Source organism: Lycium barbarum, chromosome 5, assembly GCF_019175385.1.
Source record: "Lycium barbarum isolate Lr01 chromosome 5, ASM1917538v2, whole genome shotgun sequence".
NCBI lineage: Eukaryota > Viridiplantae > Streptophyta > Magnoliopsida > Solanales > Solanaceae > Lycium > Lycium barbarum.
The window spans coordinates 1990488-2018473 of NC_083341.1; the positions used below are offsets into that span (position 1 = coordinate 1990488).

The 27986-nt window shown below is 33.9% G+C and overlaps 3 protein-coding genes and 1 long non-coding RNA gene across 5 annotated transcripts; 3 read left to right on the top strand and 1 right to left on the bottom strand.

Moving 5' to 3' along the window:
• Positions 1-6922: 6922 nt before the first annotated feature.
• LOC132640078 (SHUGOSHIN 2-like) lies at positions 6923-10826 on the top strand. 2 transcript variants are annotated; one of them, XM_060356505.1, is made up of 10 exons: positions 6923-7143; positions 7903-8099; positions 8468-8518; positions 9226-9417; positions 9518-9541; positions 9640-9708; positions 9796-9837; positions 9918-10014; positions 10090-10141; positions 10244-10826. In XM_060356505.1, exons 2-10 carry the CDS (start codon positions 7953-7955, stop codon positions 10551-10553), a joined length of 984 nt encoding a protein of 327 aa, XP_060212488.1. In that variant the 5' UTR covers positions 6923-7143; positions 7903-7952; the 3' UTR covers positions 10554-10826. The 2 variants fall into 2 exon arrangements, with proteins under 2 accessions (XP_060212488.1, XP_060212489.1); XM_060356506.1 differs by having other exon boundaries at positions 6925-7143; positions 8468-8505; positions 9309-9417.
• A 2615-nt stretch (positions 10827-13441) lies between these two features.
• On the top strand, positions 13442-15278 carry LOC132642172 (zinc finger protein ZAT5-like). Its single transcript, XM_060359435.1, has one exon. The coding sequence runs from the start codon at positions 13613-13615 to the stop codon at positions 14693-14695; it is 1083 nt and encodes a 360-aa protein (XP_060215418.1). The 5' UTR covers positions 13442-13612; the 3' UTR covers positions 14696-15278.
• Positions 15279-15573: 295 nt separating this feature from the next.
• LOC132642173 (monocopper oxidase-like protein SKU5) lies at positions 15574-19770 on the bottom strand. The gene is made up of 8 exons (XM_060359436.1): positions 19433-19770; positions 18643-18752; positions 18145-18415; positions 17590-17725; positions 17137-17506; positions 16557-16925; positions 15984-16240; positions 15574-15754 (listed from the first exon to the last, which is right to left on the bottom strand). Exons 1-8 carry the CDS (start codon positions 19571-19573, stop codon positions 15690-15692), a joined length of 1719 nt encoding a protein of 572 aa, XP_060215419.1. The 5' UTR covers positions 19574-19770; the 3' UTR covers positions 15574-15689.
• A 2785-nt stretch (positions 19771-22555) lies between these two features.
• Positions 22556-26348, top strand: LOC132640079 (uncharacterized). The gene is made up of 2 exons (XR_009582158.1): positions 22556-23640; positions 25511-26348. It is a non-coding gene; the product is annotated as an uncharacterized LOC132640079 (long non-coding RNA).
• The last annotated feature ends 1638 nt before the right edge of the window (positions 26349-27986 follow it).

Sequence of the window (27986 nt, forward strand, 5' to 3'; positions counted from 1 at the left end):
GCCTCTAAATTGAATATTATTTTTTGAAGATCTTGAATCGAATTAATATCAACAAATAACAACATACGTTCTATAGCCCCACAAGTGACGTCTGAAGAAGGTGAGGTGTACGTAAACCTTAACCCCTACCCTTATGGGGTAAATCGTTTTTAATCGGAATAACGTCATGAATTATCAAACCAATTCGTTGTCGAAAATTAAATAGTATAATACAGAAAGTCTTTTTGTCCATATATATCGCTCCAAACTTGGATTCTGTAATACTATAGTATAGATGCGGATTCAGAGTATGAAGTTTATGAATTCCTGCAATGACCTCAAGTTAATACAATAATAATTGAGTTAACGTAATATATAGTAGTATACTTGAAATCCGCATCTGGTAACACAATATTAGTTGTTTGCCTTTTTTTTTTTTTTAAGGTCATAATAATGCAGTAATGAGTTTAATTTTATACTTTGACAGAGAATACTGCAAGTAATAATTATTCAAATCAAGTGAAACTAGTTGTTCTGAAAATAAGAAAAACAACTTGATATAACAAAATTAAATTAACATAAGTTAAAGCTTAATGCAGTAAGTGAAAGGTCTCGACAATTTTGAGATACCCAACTTTGTTCTCTTTTTGTGGAAAAAAAAGGAGGGAGGGACTACAAGCTAGATACCCAATTGAAAGCTTAAAATATGCTTCGAATAACATCAGAATAATATATATATCAGATGCGATAAGAGTTTTTTCCCCCTATTGCATCCCTTCTTGACTATATCCGAAAGTGTTATGCATCTCTTCATAAATCTTATATCTCCTTATTTAAATAAGAGAAAACTTATAAATAAAATTTATATACTTATATTTGTCAATCTGCTTTTAGAATATACACTAAAAACAACACAGAATAAAAAGTTTTTAAAACAACTAGGAGAATTAACATTTCATTCCTAACTACAGCTCACAAGTCACAACTCATCCGTTAATTTTTGGGATAATGGTCAAAAGCACACCTCAAGTATCACATTTTTTTTGAGTTTCCTCCCTAAACTATCAGGTGTGAGAGTTTCCTACTTAAATTATCATCAATTAGTTTGCAAAACACACCTCAACTATCATTTGTTCACTTTTCCTACCTAAACTATCACCAACTAGTTTGCAAAACACACCTCAACTATCAGTTGCACTTTTAATGATGTATATTTTGCAAACTAGTTGGTGATAATTCAGGTAGGAAAAGTGAATAACTGAAAGCTGAGATGTGTTTTGTAAACTAGTTGGTGATAGTTTAGATAGGAAGCTCTCGCACCTGATAGTTCAGATAGAAAACTAAAAAAAAACGTGACCCTTGAGGTGTGATTTTTACCCTTTAACCCTTAATTCTTCAACATTAGCTGATTCGAAACTCTCTACTTAATTCTGCCCAAGTTATCATCTAGGTCATGAATAGATTAGTACTCTAAAGGGAGTGTGTCGCTTATTTGAAAACTAGAAATTTGCCGGTTTTCAAATAAGACTGGACGCTATTTTAACACTAGGGTTGGTATCATCATTAAAGAGGCATCTCCGTATGCACACACAAATAATTTATCTTATATGCGTTGATTGTATAAAAAAATTTAACACTAACATCATTTACGGTCATATCCATAACTGAAATTAGTAATCCGAAAATAATTAACACATTAAAAGTAGAAGAAAGGAAAAAGACATATAATCACACTTGAATTACAATATATATAGAAATTATTAGTTACTCACTTTTTCTTTGCAGGGTCTGTATTACCACCCTAGATTTCTTTAGTACGAATTATTATAAAGTTATATATTCTATTTCATCATGTTACTTGTGCTTTTTTGGAAGCCCCATCACTTTAGTTTCTAAACCACCTTTTAGTAGTAGTTTCCAAGTCAAGAGAATGCAACAAAGTGATGAGTAGGATAACGGATCCCTGTCATCAAGTATAGATTACAAGACAAACACAACTTTTTTCTATATTGTAAGCATTAGAATGACTCACTACCAAAAAAAAAAAAAAAGAGGTGGGTGGTCACTTTGTAACATATATGTAGGGTTGTTACTACATAACTAAATTGTAGAATTGGGGCCGAGGTGTATGGGTGATATATGACACAATTAATTTATCTATGTAGTAAACGCTTGAAAAAACCGCAAAAGCTTTTTGTTGAAGAGTCCCACAATGTGTGTGATCTCTTTATATGACTTGGGCAATTCTAAGCTAACTTTTGGAGTTGTGTTAATCCCATTGTAATTCGAGTGTTTAAACGAAGGAGGTGTTTCACCTTTTCTTTTATGTCATGCTGACATGTCTGAGTGTAACTTTGCAAACTCGATCACATGATGTGTTCTTAGAAATATCATTATATAAAATTGTATTACTATTACAAGTCAAAAATTATATCCTCTTCTTTCTGATTTCTTTTTGAAGTAAAAAGCATGCAACAAAGGGTGTCGATATGGAATCCATGTTAATATCACAAAATTGTAATGCTTGCCGGCAAACTTTCTCTAATAAATCAAACTTACGGGCTGAATCCAAAATTTTAATTTGATGAGTTCAACATTTAAGTTCTTGTTACTATATTTCATAACGGTTTTCAAAGTACAAGTTCGACCTTTAATACTTTTTTGAAAACTTAAACGTGATTTTCTTACATATTTATATATTATATATTCATACGACGCGTCAAAAATATTGGATTTAGTTAAATATTGAGTAGTTCATCAAACATATTGTGCTTCGTACTATCTAACATGTCTAAGGAACTCGGAACGTTACTTTTTTCATTTTGGTGGACTTGTAACGTGTAATGTTTTCCCACTCTTTATGCATTTTTCTTTTTCTCTTTCTTTAATTTTATTTGATATTGATTTTATGGTCCAGTAAAAATGTTATTTGATTATACAACTTTTTTTCACAAGAGATCGGTAAAACATAATATGAAAAACCAGTAAAATATATGTGATCTTTGTAAGGTCATTTCCTAAAAAAAATAATAACAATAATAATTAACAAACTTGAATATCACTCTGATAAGACTTTGCTCATTAATGGTCCAAAAGATCTACTAATTATATCCAACTAAAAAATCTCGCTCGCACCAGTTTAGTTACATCAAATTACTAGACGCATGACATGTGTTTTTTTTTGTGTGTATATATATATATATATATATATATATATATAATATTTAAAATAGAAATGGTAATTGGAATGGGATTGTTGTTTCTAATTTTTTCTTTGAACGGGATTGTGTGCTCCCCATGCTACTCGGATCAGATCGTACAACGTTTTTTACATTTAATTATAAACTTCTTTTCGCATATACTTTTGCAAATTGCAAACAAAATATATACTCTTTGCTTTTCTTATAAGAAAATCTACCCTCTTTTATTTTCTTTTTCTTTTTGAATTGATGAAGATACCTATGTTAAATGTTTATGTCTTTTATGACTAGGAAGAGGGTGTTTATGATAAGGCTTTAAGAAGAGGTAGTCGATATATGAGTGGCAAATCTACGTGTATTTTGTCCAAGTAAACAAGTTATGCATTGCCTCGAGACACAGAAATATCAAAACACACATAAAAAGGAAAACGCCTAAAGGTGTCTTTTAAAAAGTGTCCAACTTTGGACTTGCTTTAATTCTTCTTTTGAATCAAAGTATCTAATTTGATTCTCTAACGATATATATCTACCGTGGAATTAACAAAACAAAAACAAAAAAATGAAAAAGACAAAAAAAGTGGACTTTCGACATTGAATTCAGTCCAAATATGCTCGTAATAATAGTGTGACATTAAGTATGCATGTACGATTTTTTCTGAAAGATCTATTATTATTAAGAAAAAGTAGACTTTCAATGATACATTTGTTGGATGAAAGTCAGTTCAGAGATGCTTGTGATAATGGTGTGATATTAAGTTTGTAAGCACAATTTTCTTGGAAAGACCTTACACTAATAAGATTATCCCTACCTTACATTTAAAACTTCTTTAATTTACTACAACTTTGAACGTGGAACTTCGTTTGTACATTTAATAATCTTTTCCCTGAATTAAGTTCTAGATGGCTCATCAGCAATATTAACAGGCTTATCAGGAGATTTAATGTGTGTGACCTAATTTCAGTATTTATGATCATCAAAGTTCACATATTTCTTCTTGTGTGTGTGTCTCGGCAGTAAACTCGATTGTTCTATTCAAACTTACCTTGTTTCTTAGCTCTTAATAGGTTAAAACATGAGAGTTACTCTCTACTCTCTCCGTACTCGTCTTCTCGAACCATTGCCTCTATCTTATACTGCTAAATCAGCTTAAACGCTCTTTACATGATGTGATATTATCCAGCGATTTTTTTATCATCATCTAAATTTCTGTCAACTTTTTAGAGATATAACCTTTGTTTTGTTCTCAGTACTAAGATTTTATGTTTGTGCTTTTCATATTTGTTTGTCTTTTTGATATTTCAGCAAATTTTCGGAGAGACATTGCTTTCCAATAAACAAAAGTAAAAATTCCATTTCACATCATGTTAATCTGTATTTACCCAGAGATACTGCCTTCAGCACTTAAAAATATAAAATTGAAACATGAAAAAACAATTAGGGCAATTGCAGAATTGCCCTTCTTTTGGGGTGGTCTTTAAATTTTTCCCCTAAATTGCTGGTGCCTTTAATTTTTTCTCTTCGCCTAAAACCCATGAGTTTCAGATTCGAACCCCGCTCAGTCAAAAATTTTAAAAAAAATTCGCTAGACAGAGTTTGAATTTCGCTCTGCCGGAGGGGGTAGACTTTGCCTTGAGGCATATATTTTTTTTTTTTTACTTTTCAAGGCAAACTTTTAGTTATACCTTAAGGAAAAGTTCCGCCTTATGTGACATACTTTTAGTTATGCCATAACTAAAAGTGTGCCCCATAAGACATAACTAAATTAACTAAAAGTATTCCCCATAGGGCGGAACTTTTCCTTAAGGCATAACTAAAAGCTTGCCTTATAAGGCAAAGTCTATGCCTTAAGGAAAAGTTCTGCTTTATGGGGCATATTTTGGTTATGCCTTAACTAAAAGTCTGCCCCATAAGGCATAACTAAACTATGCCTTAAGGAAAAGTTCTGCCTTATGGGGCAGACTTTTAGTTATGCCAGATCCAGCATAACTTTAGTTTTTCCTTAAGGGATGTATGTCTGATCCGGCATACACGGCCCCCAGCCTTGCCTTGCGAAATTATTTTTTTATTTTATGCCTAAGCGGGGGTTTGAACTCAAAACCTCAGGTATTCGCCCACCTTTTCGAGCGAAGGGCAAAACTTAAAGATCACAAATATGAGGGCCAAAATTTAAAGACCACAAATATGAGAGACAAAATTTAAAGACCACCCCCAAAAGAAGGATAATCTGCGCAAAAAAAAAAAAAATGTGATAGCTAAGCCCAAGACTATCATGAAAGCCCTTGATTTGGGCCACACACTGCCAAAAGAGCCAACACCATGGACACAGTCATGAATTATCAGCCCAAGAAGGAAGTCAGCGAGTAGAGAGGCAAAAAATTTAGTAGTTACTAACCATTTTTTTTTTTTGGTAAATAAAGATTTTATCATACCAAAGGGAGTTATGTACAAAGTTTACAGAGAGACAGACAAACTGAGTAATTGGGCAAACAGCCCCAAAAACTCTACAGCTTCACATAGTTAATAACTTATTAATTAAGTGTAAAGCATATAATTAACATTTTTGGTTCCTCAGTTATTAGTAATTTTTTTAGTCCTTGTGATGTATGACTCAACACATTTAACCTTCAATTAATTAAAGTATTTAGTTTTGGTCCCTTATGTAAGAAATATGTTATATTTGAGTTATTTTTAAAAGTACATTACCCTCAAATATTACAAGCTTAACACAATATATACATGTGTACTAAAATGGTTGAAACTGTGGAGGAAATTATCTCTTATGGCTACTTGAAAATTGAATAGAAAAAAATTACTTTTGTTGTTCTCTTATGTGTAAAAATGATTTTTTTTTTTTGTAAAAAGACCATAAAACTAAAAAACAAGTTAGTAAAAGGCTGTAAACATACTTCTCCAAAATTTCAAAAATTTGTGACTATTCACGATCTAAGGAATCAAAGGTGCATGTACTTCAAGTAATTGAAGTTTAAATGTGCTCAGTCAAATATAATAAGGAGTTAACCTAGAGTTCACCAATAATAAAGGGACCAAAAGTGATTGTCATCATAATTTAAACTAGTGTATTAAAGCTTGTGGAACCATGGAATTCAAATTGAGAGATCCAAAAGTCTTTTAGTGGGACTTAAAATTTCGGATTCATTTTGGACCTTGTGATATATGACTCAACACATTTAACCTTCAATTATTTAAAATATATGTTTTTAGTCCTTGTGTGTGTTTGTGTATATATATATATATATATATATGTTGTATTTAGACTATTTTTAGAAGTACATTATTCTCAAAGAATAATGTGAATGAAAAATACAATTGTAACATCACACATGAGTATTTAAAATATAAGAAGATTAATGATTCTGAAATCTGTGAATATTTCCGATCAAAGGGATCAAAAGTGCACATTTCAAGTAATTAAAGATTAAATGTGCCTAGTGAAGTATAATAAGGACTTAGAGCCTGTTTGGATGGGCTTATGTCTATAAGCTGCAAACAGCTTATAAGCTAAAAAAATAAGTTGGGTAGTCTAACTTATTATTTTTTGGCTTATAAGCTGTTTTCAGCTTATAAGCTGCTTTAGATAAGCTAAGTCAAATGGGCTCAATTATTTTTTGGAGCTTATTTTAAGCACAAAATGACTTTAAGCTGGCCAGTCAAACACTCAAAAAAGCTGAAAACAGTTTATAAACAACTTATAAGCCAATCCAAACGGGCTCTTAAACTATAATTCACCGGTAATAAAGGAACCAAAAGTGCTATTAATCGTGTAATTACTTACACTTAATTATTTTAAACTAATGTATAAAAACATGTAGTGGAACCATGGAATTCAAATTGAGAGATCCAACAGTCTTTTAGCGGGACAAATAACTGGACTTACAAATTCGGATCCATTCTCGACCCGAATCCCAAAAATTCTCCTCCGCCGCGGTCCGGCAAGATCCAGCTGTAAGTTCCCTTTCTCTCTCTCACTATTGATGAATTCTCATTTTGGACCTTCAATTAATTAAAATATGTCTTTTTGGTCCCTTAATGTAGGAAATATATTATATTTAGACTACTTTTAGAAGTACTGATTGTTAATAGGAAACTAAGAATTGTTAATAGTTTCTCAAGCATTCAGTGAAAAAACAAAAGTAGAAGGTAATTAAAAGGGAAAGTTACACTCTATGTCTAGTTTTTGAAAATATTTACGCCACATAGCCCATTCTTTGAGTTTGTTACCCGATTTAGCGCATATTTGTGTATAAACACCTTTTATATACTGTTATAAACTTTATACAAGGTTGATACATTATGTATAATATTGTATATTGGGCTACGTGGCGTAATTTTTTTTTAATTTTTTTATGTTGGGCTGTGTATTTTTTGAGAATTTCCCTAAATTATAAGGTTAGTAGCATTTTTGATCCCTTTATTATTGGCGAATTCTAGTTTAAGTCCTTATTAGATATTTCGACTAAGCACATTTAACCTTAATTCGTAGTTTACCATTCAGTGAAATGGCGAATTCTAGTTTAAGTCCTTATTAGATATTTCGACTAAGCACATTTAACCTTAATTCGTAGTTTACCAGTCAGTGAAAAAGCTAAAGTAGAAGGTAATTAGTTATATGGTTAGTAGCACTTTTGATCCCTTTATTAATGGCGAATTCTAGTTTAAGTCCTTAATATATTTCTACTAAGCACATTTAACCTTAATTTGTAGTTTACCATTCAGTGAAAAAGCTAAAGTAGAAGGAAAGGAAAAAAAAAAAAATGAAGGCTTCATTGGGGAATAATGCTACAAGGAAAAAGCTAGCAGATATTAGCAACATACCGGAAGAAATGCGATTCACTTGCCAAAATGAAAAGGCAGAACGTAGCTCAGTTTGTTCGAAGGAATTCTTAGACAAGCTCCAGAAGGTAGATTTTTCTAAATTTTTTATTTATTTTTTTGTATTTTGTGGACTTGTGGTACTCCCTCCTTTTCAATTTGTTTGACGTGGCACAGAATTTAAGAAAGTAAAGAAGACTTTTGAATGTTGTGGTTGTTAACTAAAGATATGTAGAATGTACCAAGATGTCCTTTACTCTTATGGTCTTAAACATACTATGTGGAAAGTTTGAATTAAAGTGTTGCCAAAAAGGGAAAGCGGCATTCTTTTTTAAATGGACTAAAAAGGAAAGTAAGATAAATAAATTGAAATGGCGGGAGTATATTCTATTTCAAAAGTTTAGTATTGGTTGAATTTTAGCTCAATTTGGCTTTGTTTGTTGGATTTTTGGTACAGGAGAATATGGCATTGATGAAGATTGTAGCAGAAAAAAAGTATCCTTTATTTGTAAGGAATTGCATTTGCTTATGATTGTTTATAGACAGTAGGATATCCCTTTTTACCATAGAACTAGAGAGTTTTAAAGTTGATTATTACATACTGGAAACTGATCGCATTGTATCACTTCCATCAAAATCGTTACAGAAGTACATGAAGCGAAAATGGGAGGAATTCCCCAAAAAATTGTGGGTTCAGAATTGGTGTTATGGGTGGAGTTATCTTATACCTGTACTGAAGGGTAGATCTGTCCTTGTTTGTAGGTGGCCTTTACTACATTTATATCAGTTTCTCATAGGCGATATCAAGTCCACAATAAAAGAGGGAGGGTTGTAGTAGAATGAATCAGAGTAAAATTATTCATAATATCTTGAATTTTCTGAACATTAAAGTCATAGGGATGTACTCTCCTAGGCTCTTGAGCTGAGGGTCTTTCAGAAACAGCGTCCCTACCTCCCAAGATAGGGGTAAGGTCTGCGTACACTTTACCCTCCCCAGACCCCACTTGTGGGATTACACTGGGTATTTTGTTGTTGTTGTTGTTGTACTCTCCTAGGTACATGCTAGATTGGGAGTTTGGGGTAGTGTTAATTGGGCAAGGGGCCTGTTCTTGGAATAAAATGAGCCAATATTGAGTAGAATGGATAAGAATTCACATAGCCGATTTCTATTAGTTCGGGTTAAGGGCATAATTGATTGAGTTGAATGGTTTGCAGGTGGATTTCTTAGTTAGTATTGGTACTATTACATTTGTACTTGTGAGCTTGTTGCCCTGTTCCTTGATTCCTGTTCTCTATAGCAAAATCATTGAATTAGCTGGAGCTGAGATACAGAAGATGAGAATTAATCTGCAACAAATGCAGAAAAAGAATCATGAGCTTGCGCAATCAAACAGTCAAATGCTTGCGGTTTGTTTTCCCTTCCTGTAACGAAGTTAGTAGAAGTTTTTATAGTCTAGTTAGTTTTCCGCCCAGTTACTAAAACTATTTCTATTTGTATTTTTCTCAGGAATTAAATTCAGCTAAAGATAGGGTAAGCACTTGAAAGTTGAAACCCACACCAGGTTTACTTATAAGATCGGAATGATAATTTTCTTCTTGAGCTAATGTAAGTGCAACTTATTTGATCAGCTCAAAGCAGTACAGCATGAGCTCGGATGTAAAAATGGTTTAATTAAAGCTAAAAAGCTTGAAGCAGAGGTCAGTGCAGGTTTAGGTAACTCAAATCTGTTTGTTGCCTAAGTTGTTTTTTTCTTTAACTTTTGACCGAGTCTTCTTTTAAATTAGGAGATAGCAAAACAAAAAATGTGCCAGCAGTTGAATGATGAGGTATATGGGCAATTTTTTGGGCATTAGATAACTATTATGGAGCTAGAGGTAATCTTCTCTCTTGCTGTCATTGATTGAAGGTGAAACCCGTCAAGTGTGAAGAGGCGGCTGATTCCTCTTTAGGAAATGGTGATAACGATAGACCTGCAAAATTTAAAAGGAAGCCTCAGTCAAAGAGTGAGTATAATATATGGATATTAGGTGATCTTTCTGTTAAGAAGTGCCTAAGATTCTTGCTTTTGTGGCATATAGGTTTGGACTCTAATAAACAAGTTCAACCCCAGGATATGGCTGAAAATAAAAGGTTATCTATTTTGAACTTATAGAATGTGACATCAATCTTATGATAAAGATTCTAAATATCGTTAAGAAAATTGTTCATAATGACTTTATGCTGTCTTGGCAGGCCTTGTGTAAGACGACAATCTGCTCGGTTTAAACGTGAAGCACCTGAACATACAACAACAACAACATCTACATCTCAATCCCAAGCAACGAAGCATGATGAAGATTATTCTGAGGCAGAAGACAAATGCCCACCAATGGTTAATCTAGTTCAGCAAAATGGTTCTGACTTAGAAAGCAATGCTGCATTGAGGTTTGAACCTATAGAGTTTGGACGGTCATCTTTGAGTAGGCCACTCAGGCACGCAGCTAAAAAAGTTCAGTCTTACAAGGAAATTCCTGTGAACATAAAAATGCGCAGACCAGTTTGAACAACCATAATCTTTTTACTGACCTATTTGCTGTAGGAGCTATTGCTGAGTGATAAAATACTTAATGGCATCTTTTGTTAGGTTGTCTTTTGTAACTTCGATTGAACCTTTTCTCGGTTTAAACATGTCATGACAAGCGTATTTCCTGAGTAAATGCTTGTAATCAATATCTTGCCTACTGTATATACTGATTAAACGCATCGTCTACTGTGTTTGATTAGTGATGAATTAGCTTGAGCCATTTACTTTATCTGATCATACCCTGACACAAAATGTGTGTTAAATTCTGTTGATATCATTCAACTTATCCAACCCATTTCTAGGCAAAAATTGATCTCTGACTTTATTTGCTCCTCTAGCACCAGAGATCATGAATTTGCAATAGAATATGGGGCTTTTGCTAGCAATTTGACCTGTGGTCCTTAAATTATAATGTCATTTAAGTTGTTACTTATTTGCAAACTAACTTACAACAAACATATTAGCTTGAGTCTGTGAAGTAATTACTAATGTCCAATATATGCAATAATAGATGCAGTGTATTAACTGTAACAAACAATAAACAACAACATACCCAGTGAAATTCCATAATGTGGGGTTTGGGGAGGGTAAAGTGTACGCAGACTTTATCCCTATCTCGGAAGATAGGGAGGCTGTTTCCGAAAGACCCTCGGCTCAAGAGAAAACACGACGAGAAAAGATCAGATAAGCACAATGAAAACGAAACTAAAGAAAGCGAATAAGTCATGATAGAGCAGTCTGAAAAATGGAAGTAGTAGCTACCACAGATAAATAAGATAATCGAAGTACAAGAAACAACATATAGTAGCAAGAATCAAAGGACAATAGACTATAGATCAAAACTGCGACTACCTAATAGTCTTCTACCCTAATCTGAGTCCTTCATACCCTCCTATTGCAGTGTATTAACTGTGATGCAAACAAATCCTGTCTGTTGATGTCTTGCGTCGACCTGCAAATGCATTGGTTCGTAGGTCTAAAACTATGGTGAGTGAAGGAGTATGGGATGAGGTAGACCTAAAATCACATGGAAGGAAGTGTTTCGTTTTCTTGAAAGGCTTACAATTTCTGGGAATCGATGTAGATTTAGCTAAAGATACAATACAATGGAAGAAAAAGATCCATTTAGAGGAATAAGTTTACTCTTTTAGAGGACTTTTAATGTTATTATTATAGGTTTACTAGTATTAGTTATGTATGTTTAGCTTATTTTCACTCTTATTTTTATTTGATATGATAATGACATGACTTGAGCTCAAAGGGAAAAGTGAAGATTCATATAGCCGATCCGCTTCCCTCTCCCCATCCCTTACTCGTCTTTTGAAAGTTGTCATCGTGGATTTTTTTTTTCGTATGCTCGGGAAAGTACCTTACCCCCTCCTTTCTACATTTATTATTGTATAGAATTTCTTCAGGTATCTATAAAACATAGCGAAAAGCCCGGTTAGAAGCAGAAACAAAAGAAGCGAAGAACAAAGAAATAACCTTCCACTGTCAGAGAAAATGAAAAAGAGAATCTTTGTACATGATCATAGTTTGTCATGTCGTTCCAACCTGTTTAGGACCAAGGCATATATATTTGTACATATGTATGTTAAATTCACACTTTAACATGTAGTAGCAAGTAAAGTGATATATGCACCAAATATATGAGAACCAAAGTTGTTATAGTAGTTTGGTAATGAAGAAGTAGTGGTGCTAACTCAACTATCTGTTTCAAGCTATTGATATGATTCCAAAACAATAAATTTACTATAAAAAATAATCAGATAAAAAGATTATGTTCACTACAGAAGATATATATAGTGTTGGAGACGAACTGAATCCTTTGCTTGTCCTAAGCCACTTTTTTACGTGCAATACACAAACACAACTCGATGTTTTCATCATGACAAGAACTTGCCTTCTTTAATTAGCTCTTTGACTTATTTCTCCTTTTATTAGGACAAAATAATAATATTATTGATCCACTAACAAATTGCCACTTGGTGCATGAACCATCATCAAGTCCATCCCCATAAGTTATAAAAAATGTTTCTCAGTTATCTCGTCCGTTTCATATTATCTGTCTTTTAAGATTTCTGCTCAAACTAAAAAGATACTTAATAATCTTAATTATAAAAGAGTATTTGTCTAAAATATTCTTTCTCTCCTTCAAACGTCTAACTTAATTAATACTTCACTAGTTAGAACACTAAAAATAAATTTGGAAAAAAGGGTAATAGATACTTCTTATTTTTCTATAATGCTTCTCTACTCAGTTTGTAATGATTGAGCATTTTAGAAATCCATACTGATTCTACTTGCTAGCTAGACTATTTAAGAGTCATTAGTGGAACTATATACTACTAGTACATGCATCAATATCTATTATATAAACATTTCTCCTATTTAAACTCCATATAATCTATACAGGTGTCCTTCAACCAAATAAACAATCAAGGAAATAAAATAATTGGTTCATGATCTCCATTTTAATTAATCACATTACTAGCTGTTGAGATGCTTCTTAAGAGATTCATTTAGATCTCTGTCTTAACTTCTTTATCTTGTAATAATATTGATTATGTCAAATACTATAGTAATATTTAACTTTCTAAACGTCGTGTTCAGTCAAATATAATAGACGAGTCAAAAGTATTACATCATGTTCTCTCCCCTCTCCACTTTTCTCTCATTATCTATTTTTTAACACCCTCTCATAATTCTCTCCCACTCATTTTAGTTTCTTTCTCCAAAAGTATTGGAATTAAGAGGTTACTTTCAGTTAGTACCATTCTAATTCAGTAAATATATTAATGGTGTTTAATTTGTCTCTTCATTGACTTCTAAAAACCTCCATTTCACTATTTTGGTATACATGAGTGTATATATATTCATAACCCTCCACTCTCCGTCCCTAACGCTTTCTCTTTCTTCTGTCATTTGTTCTTTCATTTCTCCCCCCACCCTTTTAATCTTCCATTTTTTGGGGGGAGTTGTTGTTGTTATTGTCATTAATTTCATGTTTTTGATACGTTCGTGGTGAATGAAGAGAGATGGAGACTCCTCAAGATGAAGTGGTGGGAGTCTCTAAGGGCAAACGCACTAAACGTCTTAGGCCTCAATCTCTAATCCCTTTCACCATCAATGCACATTCATCAACCGGTGACTCGAACATTGATGACACGGTTCACGGAGAAGTCAGTATCATCAACAACAACGACAACAATAACAATTCTAATACGCCCCCTGCCACTTCAGATGAAAACTTCCCTAACGAGGACGGTGTCCCCACCGAGGAAGAAGAAGAAACAGCCAAGTGTCTGATCCTCTTGTCCCAAGGCGGTCATCCTTATCATCATCATCGTGAGACACCACCTAACAAATTCCTCGATCTTTTCAACGATGACATGGGGTTGTACCAGACCAAATTCAACAGCAAAAGGTACGTGGAGACGACCGACCTAGGGAATGGTGCCAAGGCTGGGACATACGTATATGAGTGCAAGACATGTAACAGGACATTCCCGTCGTTCCAAGCACTAGGTGGGCACAGAGCGAGTCACAAAAAACCTAAGCCATTGACAATCGAACCGAAAAAACAGCCATTCTTCTATTTTTCGGACCAAGACGATCCCTCAACAACAAGTTACAAGTACAACAACAAATTGTCACCAACATTGTCTCCTCTTTCAGCCCAATTCAACAATATCAACATGGAAACTCCAAATTACAACAAATCACCTTCTCCTAGAATCCACACATGTTCATATTGTGGTGCAGAATTTACCTCAGGACAAGCTTTAGGTGGTCACATGAGAAGACATAGAGGGGGTGCTAATAATAATAATACAACTTTGTGTTTAAGCCCTTTAAGTACTCACATTCAATCACCTTCCTTTGAAGATCAATTTGCTAATAATTTGAAGAAACCAAGAAGTGGGCTGTCATTAGATCTTAATCTTCCAGCACCAGCAGAATATCAAAATCAATCAAGAAATCTTCAACATCCACCAAAATATCCAATTGCTATAGAGCAACAAGAAGATCAAGAACAAGCACAGAAGCAACTACAAGAACAAGAACAAACAGCCCTTGTTTTGTCCACCTCCCCACAACTGATTGATTGTCATTATTGAGAACCTACGTTGCTCGGACTCTCCAGAACTACTGCCACACCTGTGTCAGATCCTCCCAAAAAAATAATTTTGGAAGATCCGACGTGCACCTGACATCATTTTGAAGAGTCCGAGCATAACTTTTGAAGGATCCGAGATGAGTGCGGCGGCATTTTTAAAGAATCCGAGCAATATAGTTGAGAATTATTCTTCTTTCTTCTCTTTCAACCCCACAAATTGAATTAATTTATACGCTAACAATCACAATTCTACATGGACATTGTCAAAAGGTAAATGAGAGCCACCACAATTAATTCTTTCATAACTTATTGTTAGCAGTTTTAAATTTATTCCTCAATTTCAAACGTTGCTACTTATAGTATAGTTATAAAGTACTAAAATTTAATTTAGTTATAGTGACTAATAGCTAGCTTTATTTGTTGCATCTTAAAGCACAAAAATAGAAAAATTACATGGATTTAGTTAAGTTATATACACTAGTGTAAAAATTGTTTACTTTTAACTATCCTTACCCGTAGCCTAACACCAAAGTACTTTTATTTTACAAATGAATAGTCTTTTAGCTAATAATAGAACTACCTTAAACATGTAACGCTTTAATGATATGGTTAGTGCCTTTTACCAGGCGCCTCACATGTTGAATTGTGGTGCAACAACAACATAGTCGGTGACGAGTCAAATAGCCGATCCCGACTTGTTTAGGATCGAGACATAGCTATTGTTGTTGTTATAATTTTTCTAAGGATCTCTACCCAATTTTTCATCTTTATTTAACTCTTCTATTCATTCATCACATGGAAATGAACCTATACATGGCAGAGTGGAAATTTGCAATTAAATATTGCAATTAAGAATCAAGACAACCAAATAAACAATGTTTAAACCTCAAGATTTTACTTTCAAATATAAAATGTTACTTTGGTTATGAGATAGAAGTTACAATAATTGGAATTAACATCATATATGAATCTTCATGTAATCAGTAGAACTACTATCACCATCCTGCTTGTGGAGCTGGAGCTGGACTTGCAACAGGTGAAATAGAGCTTTCAAACAACCCTATAAGAACAACAAAAGATTAATGGAAATTAACTTAAATAGTCGCGCACTCAAAAAAAAAAAAAAAAAGGGGGGGGGGGGGGGGGGGGGCAGATGTATAAGTAGTGTATAATTTATGTATATTGGCTAGCGGATGTAAATATTTTGGCCCAAGCATGACCAAGTATAAGGATGTGATCATCTAAACGTGTGATGAAGAAAATTAAGAAAAAAATGAATTGGAACTTACCACACAAAAGAAGATTTTGGGGTGGTTGTCTCTCCTTAGCAGGATTAGGATTATCGTCGAAAACTCGTATAAAAAGTTCTTGTCCTAAGTACCAATTCTGTAAGTGTTGTGATCTCAAGTTCCACATTCCAGGATTGTCAAGAAAAACATACACTGCTGTCCATTTTCCAGGATAAACTTGGACCGTTGAACGAACAACAGGATTGAAAATGTTGTACGTTTCACGTGCTGCTGGTGTCCATTCTCCATTCCCAAATCTGGAAAAAAAAAAAAAAAAGAGGAATTCGTTACAGAGCTCTTGTAATCGATCACTCATATGTCCATTTCGTTCTGGCTAGCAAAATCGGGATATTGTATGTAGCTTGTGTGCCTTCACTATAAAAGATGCCTTAATTTGAATATAATGTATATGGCATAGCAGCATAGAGTGAAGGGTGATCAGTTGAACATCCTTCATCGAAAAATTATATTGAGTAAATAAGAAATTATAAAAATTACTTTTTATACATAAATATTAAACTTTTGAACATCCTTAGCGGAATTCCTGGCTTTGTCACTCTTAATGAGGCTTACCCTACAACGTAGAATCCGAAACCATCCAAATGCCAAGAATCCATAACACCGAGATTGTTCTTGAAGACTATTTCTAGCCACCTTTTATGGATTCCAGAGACGACAGAAACTCCATAAGCAGCAGCATCATTCACAGAGTGAACAGGAAATCGATCTAATTTGTAGACACCAGATCCGTTCACAAACATATCAGCGAGTTTCAATGGTGTCTCCGGTGTGACATAGGACACGTTGTTGACTACATATCGCGTCCAGCCATTAATTTCACCCTTCGATCCCTGAAGGATAAAAGTTTGAGCCAACGTCACGTTTGACACGTTAAATGTTCCTTGTGGATTAGGCCTTGCAGCTCCGGTTGTCAGGTTCCACCTATAGTACACATTAATTACACCAATTAGTACGTCTCAAATCCATACTAGTTACTACTAAAAGAACAGGAATTAGACGGACAACTTCTGTACGTCTCAAATCCATCGCTAATCCTATTAAGCGACGGATTAGTGACAAAGTTCGTAGCTAATTCCAGTGTTTTTTTTTTTTTTTGGTAGTTGTTGGCTAAAATGTCAAAAGTAATGCTTACGTGATAGATTTGGCTTGATTGACTGAAAACTCGATATCAAATGGATCAGGACCAGAAGGAATAGGACCACTAACAGTTGTTAAAGAATTGGCATAGTGCAGAACCCCTATTCCTTCGAGAGATTCACTATTGTGAGACTCATTGCTTTTGAACATTTTAGGAGTTGCTACTATGAAATAATCAGCTTCATGTTGATCAGCAGTAACGAGCACAGAATACGATTGGCCAATGTGCACGTCGAGAGAGTCAAGTGATATCTGATTTGTGTAAGAACCTTCTGTCTCAATCAAAACCATCTTGTGGTTCTGAATTCTGAAGTTAATACTCATGACGGTTCCAACGTTCGATATCCTGAATCTGTAAGTCATTCCTACATGTAAAATATGAAAGTAAATGATCAGAGATTTCAGATTCAAGAATCAGGATCAAGAAAACAAAAGAATTATGGTTTACCTTTTGATACAGTAAAAGATTCATGTCCTTTCGAAATTGAGAGTTCATCATATGGTCTTTTACCATTCATCAAGATTGCATGAGGAACATCAAAGAACTGACTAGATTGCCTGTCTTGTACAGAGGACCTAAGAGACTGCTTATTACAACGCGCACAAGCAAAAAAGAAAGAACTTTAGTTGATTAATGTGAAGGAAAAATCAGATTCGGTGTAGAACATTGAAGGTATAATTAAGTAAATAAAAATGCACGTGATGGGGGGCGTGTTGAATATATAATCAAGTTAATCAACGCGCAAGAGGGAAAAAAAAAAACTTTAGTCGATTAACATGAAGGAAAAATCACTTCCCGTATGGAATTTGAAGATATAATTTAGTAAACAAAAGTGTAGCCTTTCTGACAGTTTACTCCTTTACATGATATGGTCATATAAATCAACATGGCGTCAAAGCAAACAGTCACACGAGGGGGCGTGTTGAAGATATGATAAAGTAAACAAAATATACCCTTTAAAACTGCTTAAGTTTTTAGATGAGACAGTATAGTTTTGATCACCTTGTAATCAGTACGGAACCAGTCGCCAATCAGAACATCAAACTCGGCTTCTGGTTTCGGGAACGGGACAGCTATAACAGCACGATTATTGACTCGAATAGGTCCATATCCTCCAGCAACCTTGTGAAAGTTGATTGAAGGGAAGTAAGTGAAAGTGCCTATCTGATCCTTAGCCTGAAACACATATGTCCAATTTGTTCCAGGTTCAATTGCACAGTTTGTACCAGAAACTCCATCTTGCCATGAATTTAGCCTTTGTTGGATTCCATTCCTTTAGAAAAACAAAAAACAAAAAAGAACCACAATATACAGTCAAACCTCCCTATAATAATCATCGATCCTCTAAAAACATTTCACTATAACGGCCAGGTTTTCATAGGAACCGAATTTTTCATGTTCTGTTATATTATGTGTTCTCTATAAGAACATTTTGCTATAGCAACCTTCAAGTATCTGAATTCTGAACAAATGACACCATTATAGAGAGATTGAATGTACCATGTTATAAGCAAGGATTCATCCATGTTGTTGAAGACATTCACATTTACAACATCATTAGTTGTGGCATTGATCAATGGTCCAGGAAACATCCCGTTGATAGTGATAACCTGTAGCATATAGTTAAATTCTCCTGTCATTCCAACAAGTCAAAAATCGGATACAAAAAAACAGTTTATTCAATGAGTACTTTAATTTCTATACACTAAAGGTGCAAAGAATATTTACACTAGCAATGAATTTAACCGGTTATAGCAGATTATTTCTCTGTTTTTCTCGAGAATCGCATGTTGTTATAGGTAAACATCGTCAATGCACAAAACATAAACTCATCTAAACTTACCAATGAGTTTATTTTCAGTGAACTCACAATATAAATAGCTTTTACACTACTTACGCAATATTACCGGTTTTAGCAGGTTACCATATCAGGCTTGATATGGGACTTACCTACTGTTGTAGTTCAACTTAAGTAAAAACCCTCTATACTGTCCAGTGCACATAACATAAACTCTCTATTTTGTTCAAACAAGCCAGAAATGGGCTCCAGAACTGTAAAAAATATATATTGCTATTCCTTCTGTCCCAATTTATGTACTAAGCACGAAACTTAGGAAAGAAAGGGAGACATTTAAAACTTGTGACCGTCTTGCGGCTATAAGTCAAACAAGAGAATTTAAAGTTAAATTGTTTCTAAAGTTAGAAAGGTGACGACGACATTTTTTTGGACAGGGTAAAAGAAAGTAAGTTTGCCACATAAATTGTGATAAGAGGGATCAAGAACGCTTACAGATTGAGGAGATACCAAAGGATTGATAGTTGTGTCAATGGAAACAATCCATTCAAGATAGATGTCAATGCAATTTACTCCACTTACTAGTACAACAACCGATATAGCATAAACAAACATCCCCTTAAGAGATGCCATCATATTGAAGGCACTAAATAAAATGTCACTACTACAATTCAGTATTAATTCTTTCTATGAAGGTGATATAGAAAGAGCAATCTAAATGTATATAACAAAGTTAATGAAAATGGTGGAGATTGCTAAGAAAATGGAGATGATTAATAGGTCAATTAGACAAGAGAATTAAGCCAATATTAGATTGATTATGGAATAATGGAATGCCGGCAAAAACATGGAATTTTAAAAAATAATTAGTAAGTTGTGAGTTTGCCAGATTGCATAAATCTGAGAAGCAAGAAGGGCATATGGAACAAAATTGTCTTGACAGTTTCAAGGTCTTTCATATTTAAATGATCTTTTCTTTTAGATATTTTCTATCATTGTTTTTTTAACTTAAGCTTTATAGAATCGTATTGTCATTCCGTGGAAGCTTTGTAGAATCTTTTTTTGATTTCCCATCCGGTGTTCAGTATTCATATCGAAGCTCGATTATATTTAAATTCGCACCGCTTAGGGCTCATTCGGGGAAGCGCTCTCTACCAAGGATTTGTTCATACTATGGGCTCGAACCTGAGGCCTCTCGTTAAGGGAGAAGCAACCCCATCTGCTACACCACATCTTTTTTGTGGTGGAAGCTTTGTAGAATCGTGGGTACAGAGTTTTAATAAAATCATATCATCCCTCTCTATGTTTATAGGAGTATTTGTTATTTTAATTAGAGATGGTCAAAAACACATCTAAAGTATCACATTTTGCGAATTTCACACCAATTATACATTGTTCTGTTCACCTACCTAAATTATCACTATCTATGTATTAAAATGCATCACTTTGAGCAGTCGATGGTGGATAGTGTACAATCTCTATTTTTGTTTATAAGGGTCCCAAGTGGCACTCCACGTGGATAAATATTTCCACCCAACAACAACATATTCAATGGAATTTCATAAAGTGGAGTCTAGGGATGGTAGAGTGCGCGCAGACCTTACTTTGCGCGTAAACCTTACTCTTATTTTGAGTGGATAAATTTCCACCCGAATAGGTTAAAACACACCTAAACTACCCCACTTTCTCGAATTTCATACTTCAACTACCTAGTGTTCCCATTACATACCTAAACTATAAGTTGTTAGAGACTCCACGTGGACCCATTTTTATGGGGGTTTCAGCTCTTATGCGCCTATTATCATGTAATTCAAATATTTGGCCAACTATAGGGTGTAATAGTTTAGATATGTAATGAAAAAACTAGATAGTTGATGTATGAAACTCGTAAAAGTGATACAATTTAAGTGTGTTTTAACCCGTTCACTCTTTCATTGATGTTCTAACCAAGCACAAACGACCGTTGAAAAATATTTACATGAAGTGGGAGGACATACACTTTAGTTTTCGTCATAATGCATTGGAGCATGGACATATATAAACGTTCATTGTACAATATATTTTCTTAATTGCCTAATTGGCCCGTCTAGTCTGCTCCTTAAGATATCTAAAATATATACACATGAAAAATCATCTTGTATCTAACTAAAATTAATAGTCATTTTATGATGATATAGCTATGAAAGATTTGAAAATATTACTAATAAGATTATGAGTATACATGGCTAAACAATCTCGATCTGCTAATTAACTAATCTAATTTACCTGGAGGTGTGGCCCTTGTTCCAAGAAGTAGTAGTAATGCTATCTTTTTGCCTTCTTCCGGTGAAAATAACAAAAATAGTCTCTTATTTTTTGGGATATATCCTTAAATACATTATTAAGCGGTCCTTTAAATTTGCTAAAAATGAGCACTTTTGATCTTAATCAAATATTTGACAAATTCCAATGTTGGATTTTATGGGATTGTGGAAAAGAAAGACGTAGTCACAAAGGAGTTCGGAACCAAAATGGCCCAATAAAAGACACATTGAATCAAAATACCCCAGAAAAAAAAAGGCTCAAAAGTACCTTTAACGCAGTAAAATACTGCATAAAAGGACTTAACCGTACTTAACGCAGTTTTTTACTGCGCTAAAGGATATTGCCTCTCTTTTTAAAGCAGCAAAATATTGCGCTAAAGACCCCGACATTAACCCCAATGGGTTCCACCACCGGTCCCCTCCACCTTTAAAAAAAAAACGCCATTAAAGGCCTTTTTAAGGTGGACCCCACTTCAAAAAATGTCGTTTTCTATTAATTTTCGTCGGAAAAGTTTAGATTCTCAGTATATTCAAATCAAGAAGCAAGATTCTAAGCTCGAATTTTGAAAAAAATGACATACTACTCGATTAAAATAACCCTACAACAAACTTCGATCAAGTTATTCTACTATGAACTTTTTTATTATTTTGTTAAATATATTATATCCTAAGCATGTTTAACGTTTAATAGTCTTGAATTTCGAAAAAAAAATGGGCTTTTGATCTTCGCTGTTGGTGTTGACACCCAATTTTGTTCCGCCTCTCCCCCGAAATACCTATTAATACTTCTGGTATTTTGAGAAATTGAAAATATGCATTTAAATTTTACTATAATTATTAGTCTTTTATTAGCACCCACGTTTTATTATTCCGCTGCAGTTATTATTATTATTATTATTATTATTATTATTATTATCTTTATTATTATTCTTAAATTATCATTTTATTACTATTTGTCATTAATTATTATTTCTTGTTATTTCCATTATAATCATTGTCATTATTATTATTAATTACTAATCATTATTATCAGCGTTATTTATTATCATTATTTTATCAAGCATTATTATTTATTATTATTATTAGTATCACCATTATTCTTTCTTATTATTATTATCATTATTATTTTATTATTGCCCCTATTATTGTTATTATTATTAATTTATTATCATTTTGTTATTATCAATAATTGTTATTTATTGTTATTATTTTTATCATTAATTACTATCATCCTTATTATTGTTATTAATTAGTATCATTTTTTAATTATCAATATTTTTTATTTTCTGTTATTATTATATCTATTATTTTTTTTTTATCACCATTATCATCAACATTATCATTTTTACCAATATCATTATTGTCATTATTATTAGCAGTATTACTACCGCTATTTATTTGCCGCTATTATTTAGTGTTATTGAAACTTGCATTTTCTCGACGTTTCTACCAACTTCCGCACAAACATCGCATTTTATTTCGCACATTTAAATGATAACGTTTGTTATTAAATATTATTGCACGGTCATTTACGACATCATATAATTTTTACTCGGGTCTTTTTATAATTACATATTTCCGTATTAGGTGATATTCTGGCACCCTTAGTACATCGTTAATCAAAATCGGTCTCTTATTCAAATTTAGAAGTCAAACTATTTCTTGCACTCGGTCCGCATTTTGACTTACCGGACTCCAAATTAAAGCCCGGTTGACTCCTGATAATTTTGGACTAGTCCATATCCCGTATCTCAATTTTTAGAATAATCAGTGTTTTAATTTATTAGCCTATTCTTTTATACCCAGTCCAAAAAATGGATCCGGTCCAAAAAGGGACCAGGTCCGGCCCAATCTGTTTAAGGGAAACCCTTTAGGGTTTCCCCTTCTCATTTTTCCTTCATCCTCTTTCTCTCCGCCTCTTTTCCCCCTTTATCCCCGAACCCTAGCCGCACACCTCTCCCTCTTTCATCGCCATCTCACCCCCCACCACCGCCGTTCTCTCCTTGTTCCCCGCTGTCCCCCACTTCACGTTGTCCCCCCGCTCATCTCTCTCCTCACACCCTTTCTCTTTAGCAAACCCTAGTTGTTTCCTATAAATACTCGTTTCAAGTTTCATTGAAAGGGGAAACACAGGAACCATCGGGGGAGAACAGAAGGAAAAACAAAATTCACTTACACACAAGAACATAGATCAGAAAAACCCAAAAATCCCCCTAGAAAATATTAAGTTCGTAGCAGTTGAATATTCTTGATATCGATTTAACATACTAAATCAGTTTTTTTTTTCTGTTTTATTTCGCTCCCCTGGTATTGCATTGAATCTGAGGTACGCAAACTCAGATTCGGTAAGTTCGAGTGTAGATCGGAGACCCGAAACCCACTTCGCTGCACTTGAAGAAGGTCAGTAATCCTCCTTCTCTTTTTGCTTCAGTTCTGTTCTATGTAAATTTATGTGGTTAGATTAGTTTAGTTTAGTTTGGTTCTAATTTGGTACGTTTAGATTGCTGGTTTGTGTTCCTTCAGTGTAACTTTCCTTCTTGTCTTAGTATTCTTATTTTTCTTTAGTTCTGTGTTTCAAGTAAATTAGTTTAGTTCCATTTTCGTTTTAGGTGTTTAGATTCCTCTTAAATGTTTATTTCATATGATGCAGATGTTTAGGTTCCCTTTCAATCCTATTTTCCAGTTCTTTTTTTTTTCCCTCACATAGGTTAGCTTAGTTTGTTTTCATTGGATTTAGACTGTAATTCTCTTCCTCATCTTAGTTGCCTTTTCAGTTCTGTGTATTTTAAATCCAATAGTTAGATTAGTTTAAATCTGTCTATTAAGCTACTGATTGTGTAGTATAATTTTCCCCTCTTAGTCCTTTCGTTATTTCCTCTTGATTTTGGTATTTACCTTAAATCTCAGTTTTTGTTCGTTGCTGGATAAAAACACGATATGAACTTGGCATGATTAGATTTCGTGAATAAGTATATTTATTGTCTTTAATCCATGATAAAAAGCAGGCCCTAGTATGGAGATTTCTTACTATTTTTTTTTTTACCTGTTGAGTTGCAATAAAGGTATGGGAAAATATGGATTTAGTTTCAGTGGTTTGTTTGCGTTTCCCTTAATTCTTGCATTTCATTTAGACTAACTGGTTTGTTTACATTTCACTGTTTCTCATATCTTCCCTGTGAGGCTTGTATGAGTGTGGTTTGTTTTAATCCCCCCCCCCCCCCCCCCCCCCCTTTATTTTTTGTTTCTATTGCTTTAATGTTTTATTATAGTTATAGTTCTGTCGAAAATTCTGTTCGGTATTAAGATATAAAAAAAAAAAAATACCTAAGAACCCAAAGACTGACATGAAGTAAATCAGTAGAATATACTACTTCTTAACTTATTATTGAAGTCTTTAGCGAAACTCAAGTCTGTCCTCCATAATTGAGTTTCTGTGTTTAGCATAATCAGCTGGTTAGAATATATGTAAAGTTTTTCTGTTAGAGCTTCTTTCAGTTTATTTGAAAATGAACCAGGTCTTTCCTTTAAATTTTAGAGTCTCAATTCTGGCCATTTTGTGGGTGTTAGTCTGGTTCCTTACATGTTTGGTTGAAGGATATTCTCAGCCTGCTCTAGCTATGGGATTTGGTCTAGTTTGCTCTTCAAAAAATTGTCTGTTTTTTTTGTTATGTGTGTTATTTTTTTAGTGGTGACCTGATTAAAGAGAATACTGAATCCTTCCAGCAATAAACCTTTTTCTCTCTCTTTATTTTAATTCTCATAGTTGCGAAAATGTCGTTAGCTCTCGTTGTTGTTGTTTGTTTTTTTTTATTTTTTTATTTTGTTTAAACAAAATATCAGTATGTTTATGTTTGGACTTTGGCGCTGCCTATTTGTTGAATCGACATTCTCTGCACCTTAAATCATGAAGTAACCATGTTTTAAAGATCTTAGCAATTTTACAGAAATAAACAACTCTGTTTTGTTCCCTTTTTGAGTATTTAAATATTGAATGAACTAGTTTGAGTACCCTTATTTGTTATCCCTTCTTGAGCTGTTAAATCCTTTAAGAGTGTGTTTTCGCCTTGAAGATTAGTGACTTATTTTTAGAACTTAGGAGAAGTGGTTTTGGCCTTTAGTAGACTGGACATTAGTCAACCTCTTCCAAATGTCCAGGTGGGTCTACGACCCCGAGCGACGGTTATCACGTTATGTGCATTGATTTGAAGGATGAATGTGCGTTATGTGGACCATGTGCTATTTAGGTAGAACTAACCATTTGTGAACGCAGGTGACCATGAGTCAACACAATGCCTACCCGAGATTCAGCATGGTTTTGAGCGTCCCTTCCCAACTAACAGCATGGTGGGTTGATTTGGGGGATTACGGACAGCGGGTTGTACGTGGAGCATTGGGACACTTACCGTCTTTGATGGATATCCAGCCCTGCAGAGACATCATCGAGGCTGCAAACCGTGTTTTGGGATGAAAATAGGGTCGTGTCTTCTCATGAGACTATCGAGCCACAGATAAGATTTTTACTTAAAATAAATTTTATTCAATATAAGGTGAATATTATTTAATTTTTTTAACCTTTATTTGGACCTCGAACAACATCTCGTCCATGAGACTACTTCATATTCTGCACCAGACCCATCTCAGGAGCCTACGGACAGGCACCCATCGATACACAGATTTGATTATTCAACAAACGTTAATGTATTCAATATAAATAAGAAATGGTATTAATTTTTATATATTTTTCAGGTTCATCCTTCGCCGCCTGCGGTGGTAAATCCCGACGAGGATGAGGTCGCGTTTCCAGACCCAGCTCAGCCTGCGATTCTGAGCGTGCTAGCGGGACTAGATCCCAAGAAGAAGCACGTTATGCAGAAGGGCGCAAGGGCGAGGGATGATCACGGCTTAGAGCGCCCTCTTATTAAGAGGAAAAGGGGGATGAAGACGATGGCGAGAGCAGTTGGGATGGTATGAAACTTAGGCCTAAGGATAGTCTCAGGCATACCACATGTGGGACCCATTAGTATATACAATAGTGTTGTACAGTTTAAGTAAATATTATATATTTTTTGCGTATCTATTTATATTTATAAATATTATCTTAGTCTTTATTATTGTTTATAGTGTCACATCCTAAATTGATAATTAAAAAAATCGTGACATATTCGAAATGAAGTTACACATTAATTTAAAAATGACACGAAACCCTAAAACATAAACAACGTAAAGTTAATGACTACAAGTCTTCAAACAAAAATGGACTTCGAGCACTTTTCAACCACTAAAACGACAATCCGAAGTTTTGCGTATCCTTGATGTATTGAGCCTACCTTATTAATCGCACAAAAATAAGTAGGGTTCTATATAAAATATTGAAGTTCCGGAGCCTCAAGTACGTAAAAAAGTGTGAAAATGTAAAAGAAAGAGAGTTTAACCAAAACAAATAGGTCCTATAGCACAGTATTTTACTGCGCTAAAGGAGAAAGGCAATATCCTTTAGCGCAGTAAAATACTGCGTTAAAGGACTTAACCATGCCGTTACGGTTAAGTTCTTTAACGCAGTATTTTACTGCGCTAAAGGTGTATTTATGCCTCTCTTTTTTTTTGGGTATTTTAGTTCAATGTGCCTTTTATTGGGCCATTTAGGTTCTGAACTCGTCAAAAAGAAAATAGAAGTCTCGTCAAATATCGAAAATTGTAGCACCAAAAACTGCATCAGACACTAAAAACAAATAAAAAATAATAGAAATTGTATTTAAAAAAGTTACACCAAACTCTTTAAATAAATCAAAAATTGCATAAATCTAGAAATTGTACCTCTAAATGTGAGTTCATGTCAAAATCTTCTTTCTTCAAAGTTCATGTTAAATCTATCAATCATAGTTTGCTAAATATTTGACGTAAATCATAAATAATCGCTATTAACAAACCTCAAGGACTAAAATAGTTCAAGAGTATAATATGTAATGAACCATTTTAAACATGTCTGAATATATGGAATGGACCATTTTTGTCATTTTCTCTCTTCTTCTTGAATATGCCATGAAGTTTGAACCCACACGCACACACTGACACACACACACACAAACTATATACTCGAAATACAATAAATATAAATATTAAAAATAAAAACAATTCCAAAACGGTGTAACAATTATTTATATTATATTATCTTACTTGGCAGGCAGGGAAAAAAAATTTGGACCAGTCAAATATGGTGGCGTGATCATGATTTTCACTTTGGATTGCATTTTGTGGGCTGCAAACTTTCGAAGCTAGTTTGCTTGAGCAAGAAGAAAATAAAGTTACAATACTAAACCGTAAGGGTCGTTTGGTGCATGGTATAGATTCAGATATTTCAGCATTAATTTTTTATACTATATTTGGTATGAGGTATAAATTTATCATGAGATTATTTAATACTATATAAAAGATGGTATAAAATAATCCCGAGATAAGTGGGATAAGAAGGGATATCCCACCTTTTAAGTTGGGATGCATTTTATACCTTGTTTGGTACAAGGTATAAATTTATCCCAAGATAAATTTATACATTCTACCAAACACGGTACAAAAAATTAGTGCTAGAATATCTCAGCTTATACCATGCACCAAACGACCCCTTAAGATTTTAGATTGGTAGGGTAATTAAACGTGTGATAGCCAACTAGTTATCATTTTTATCATGGTGCTAATTAATAATTTATAAAAAAAATTATTTATAATTATCTTATGAATGATGTGATTGA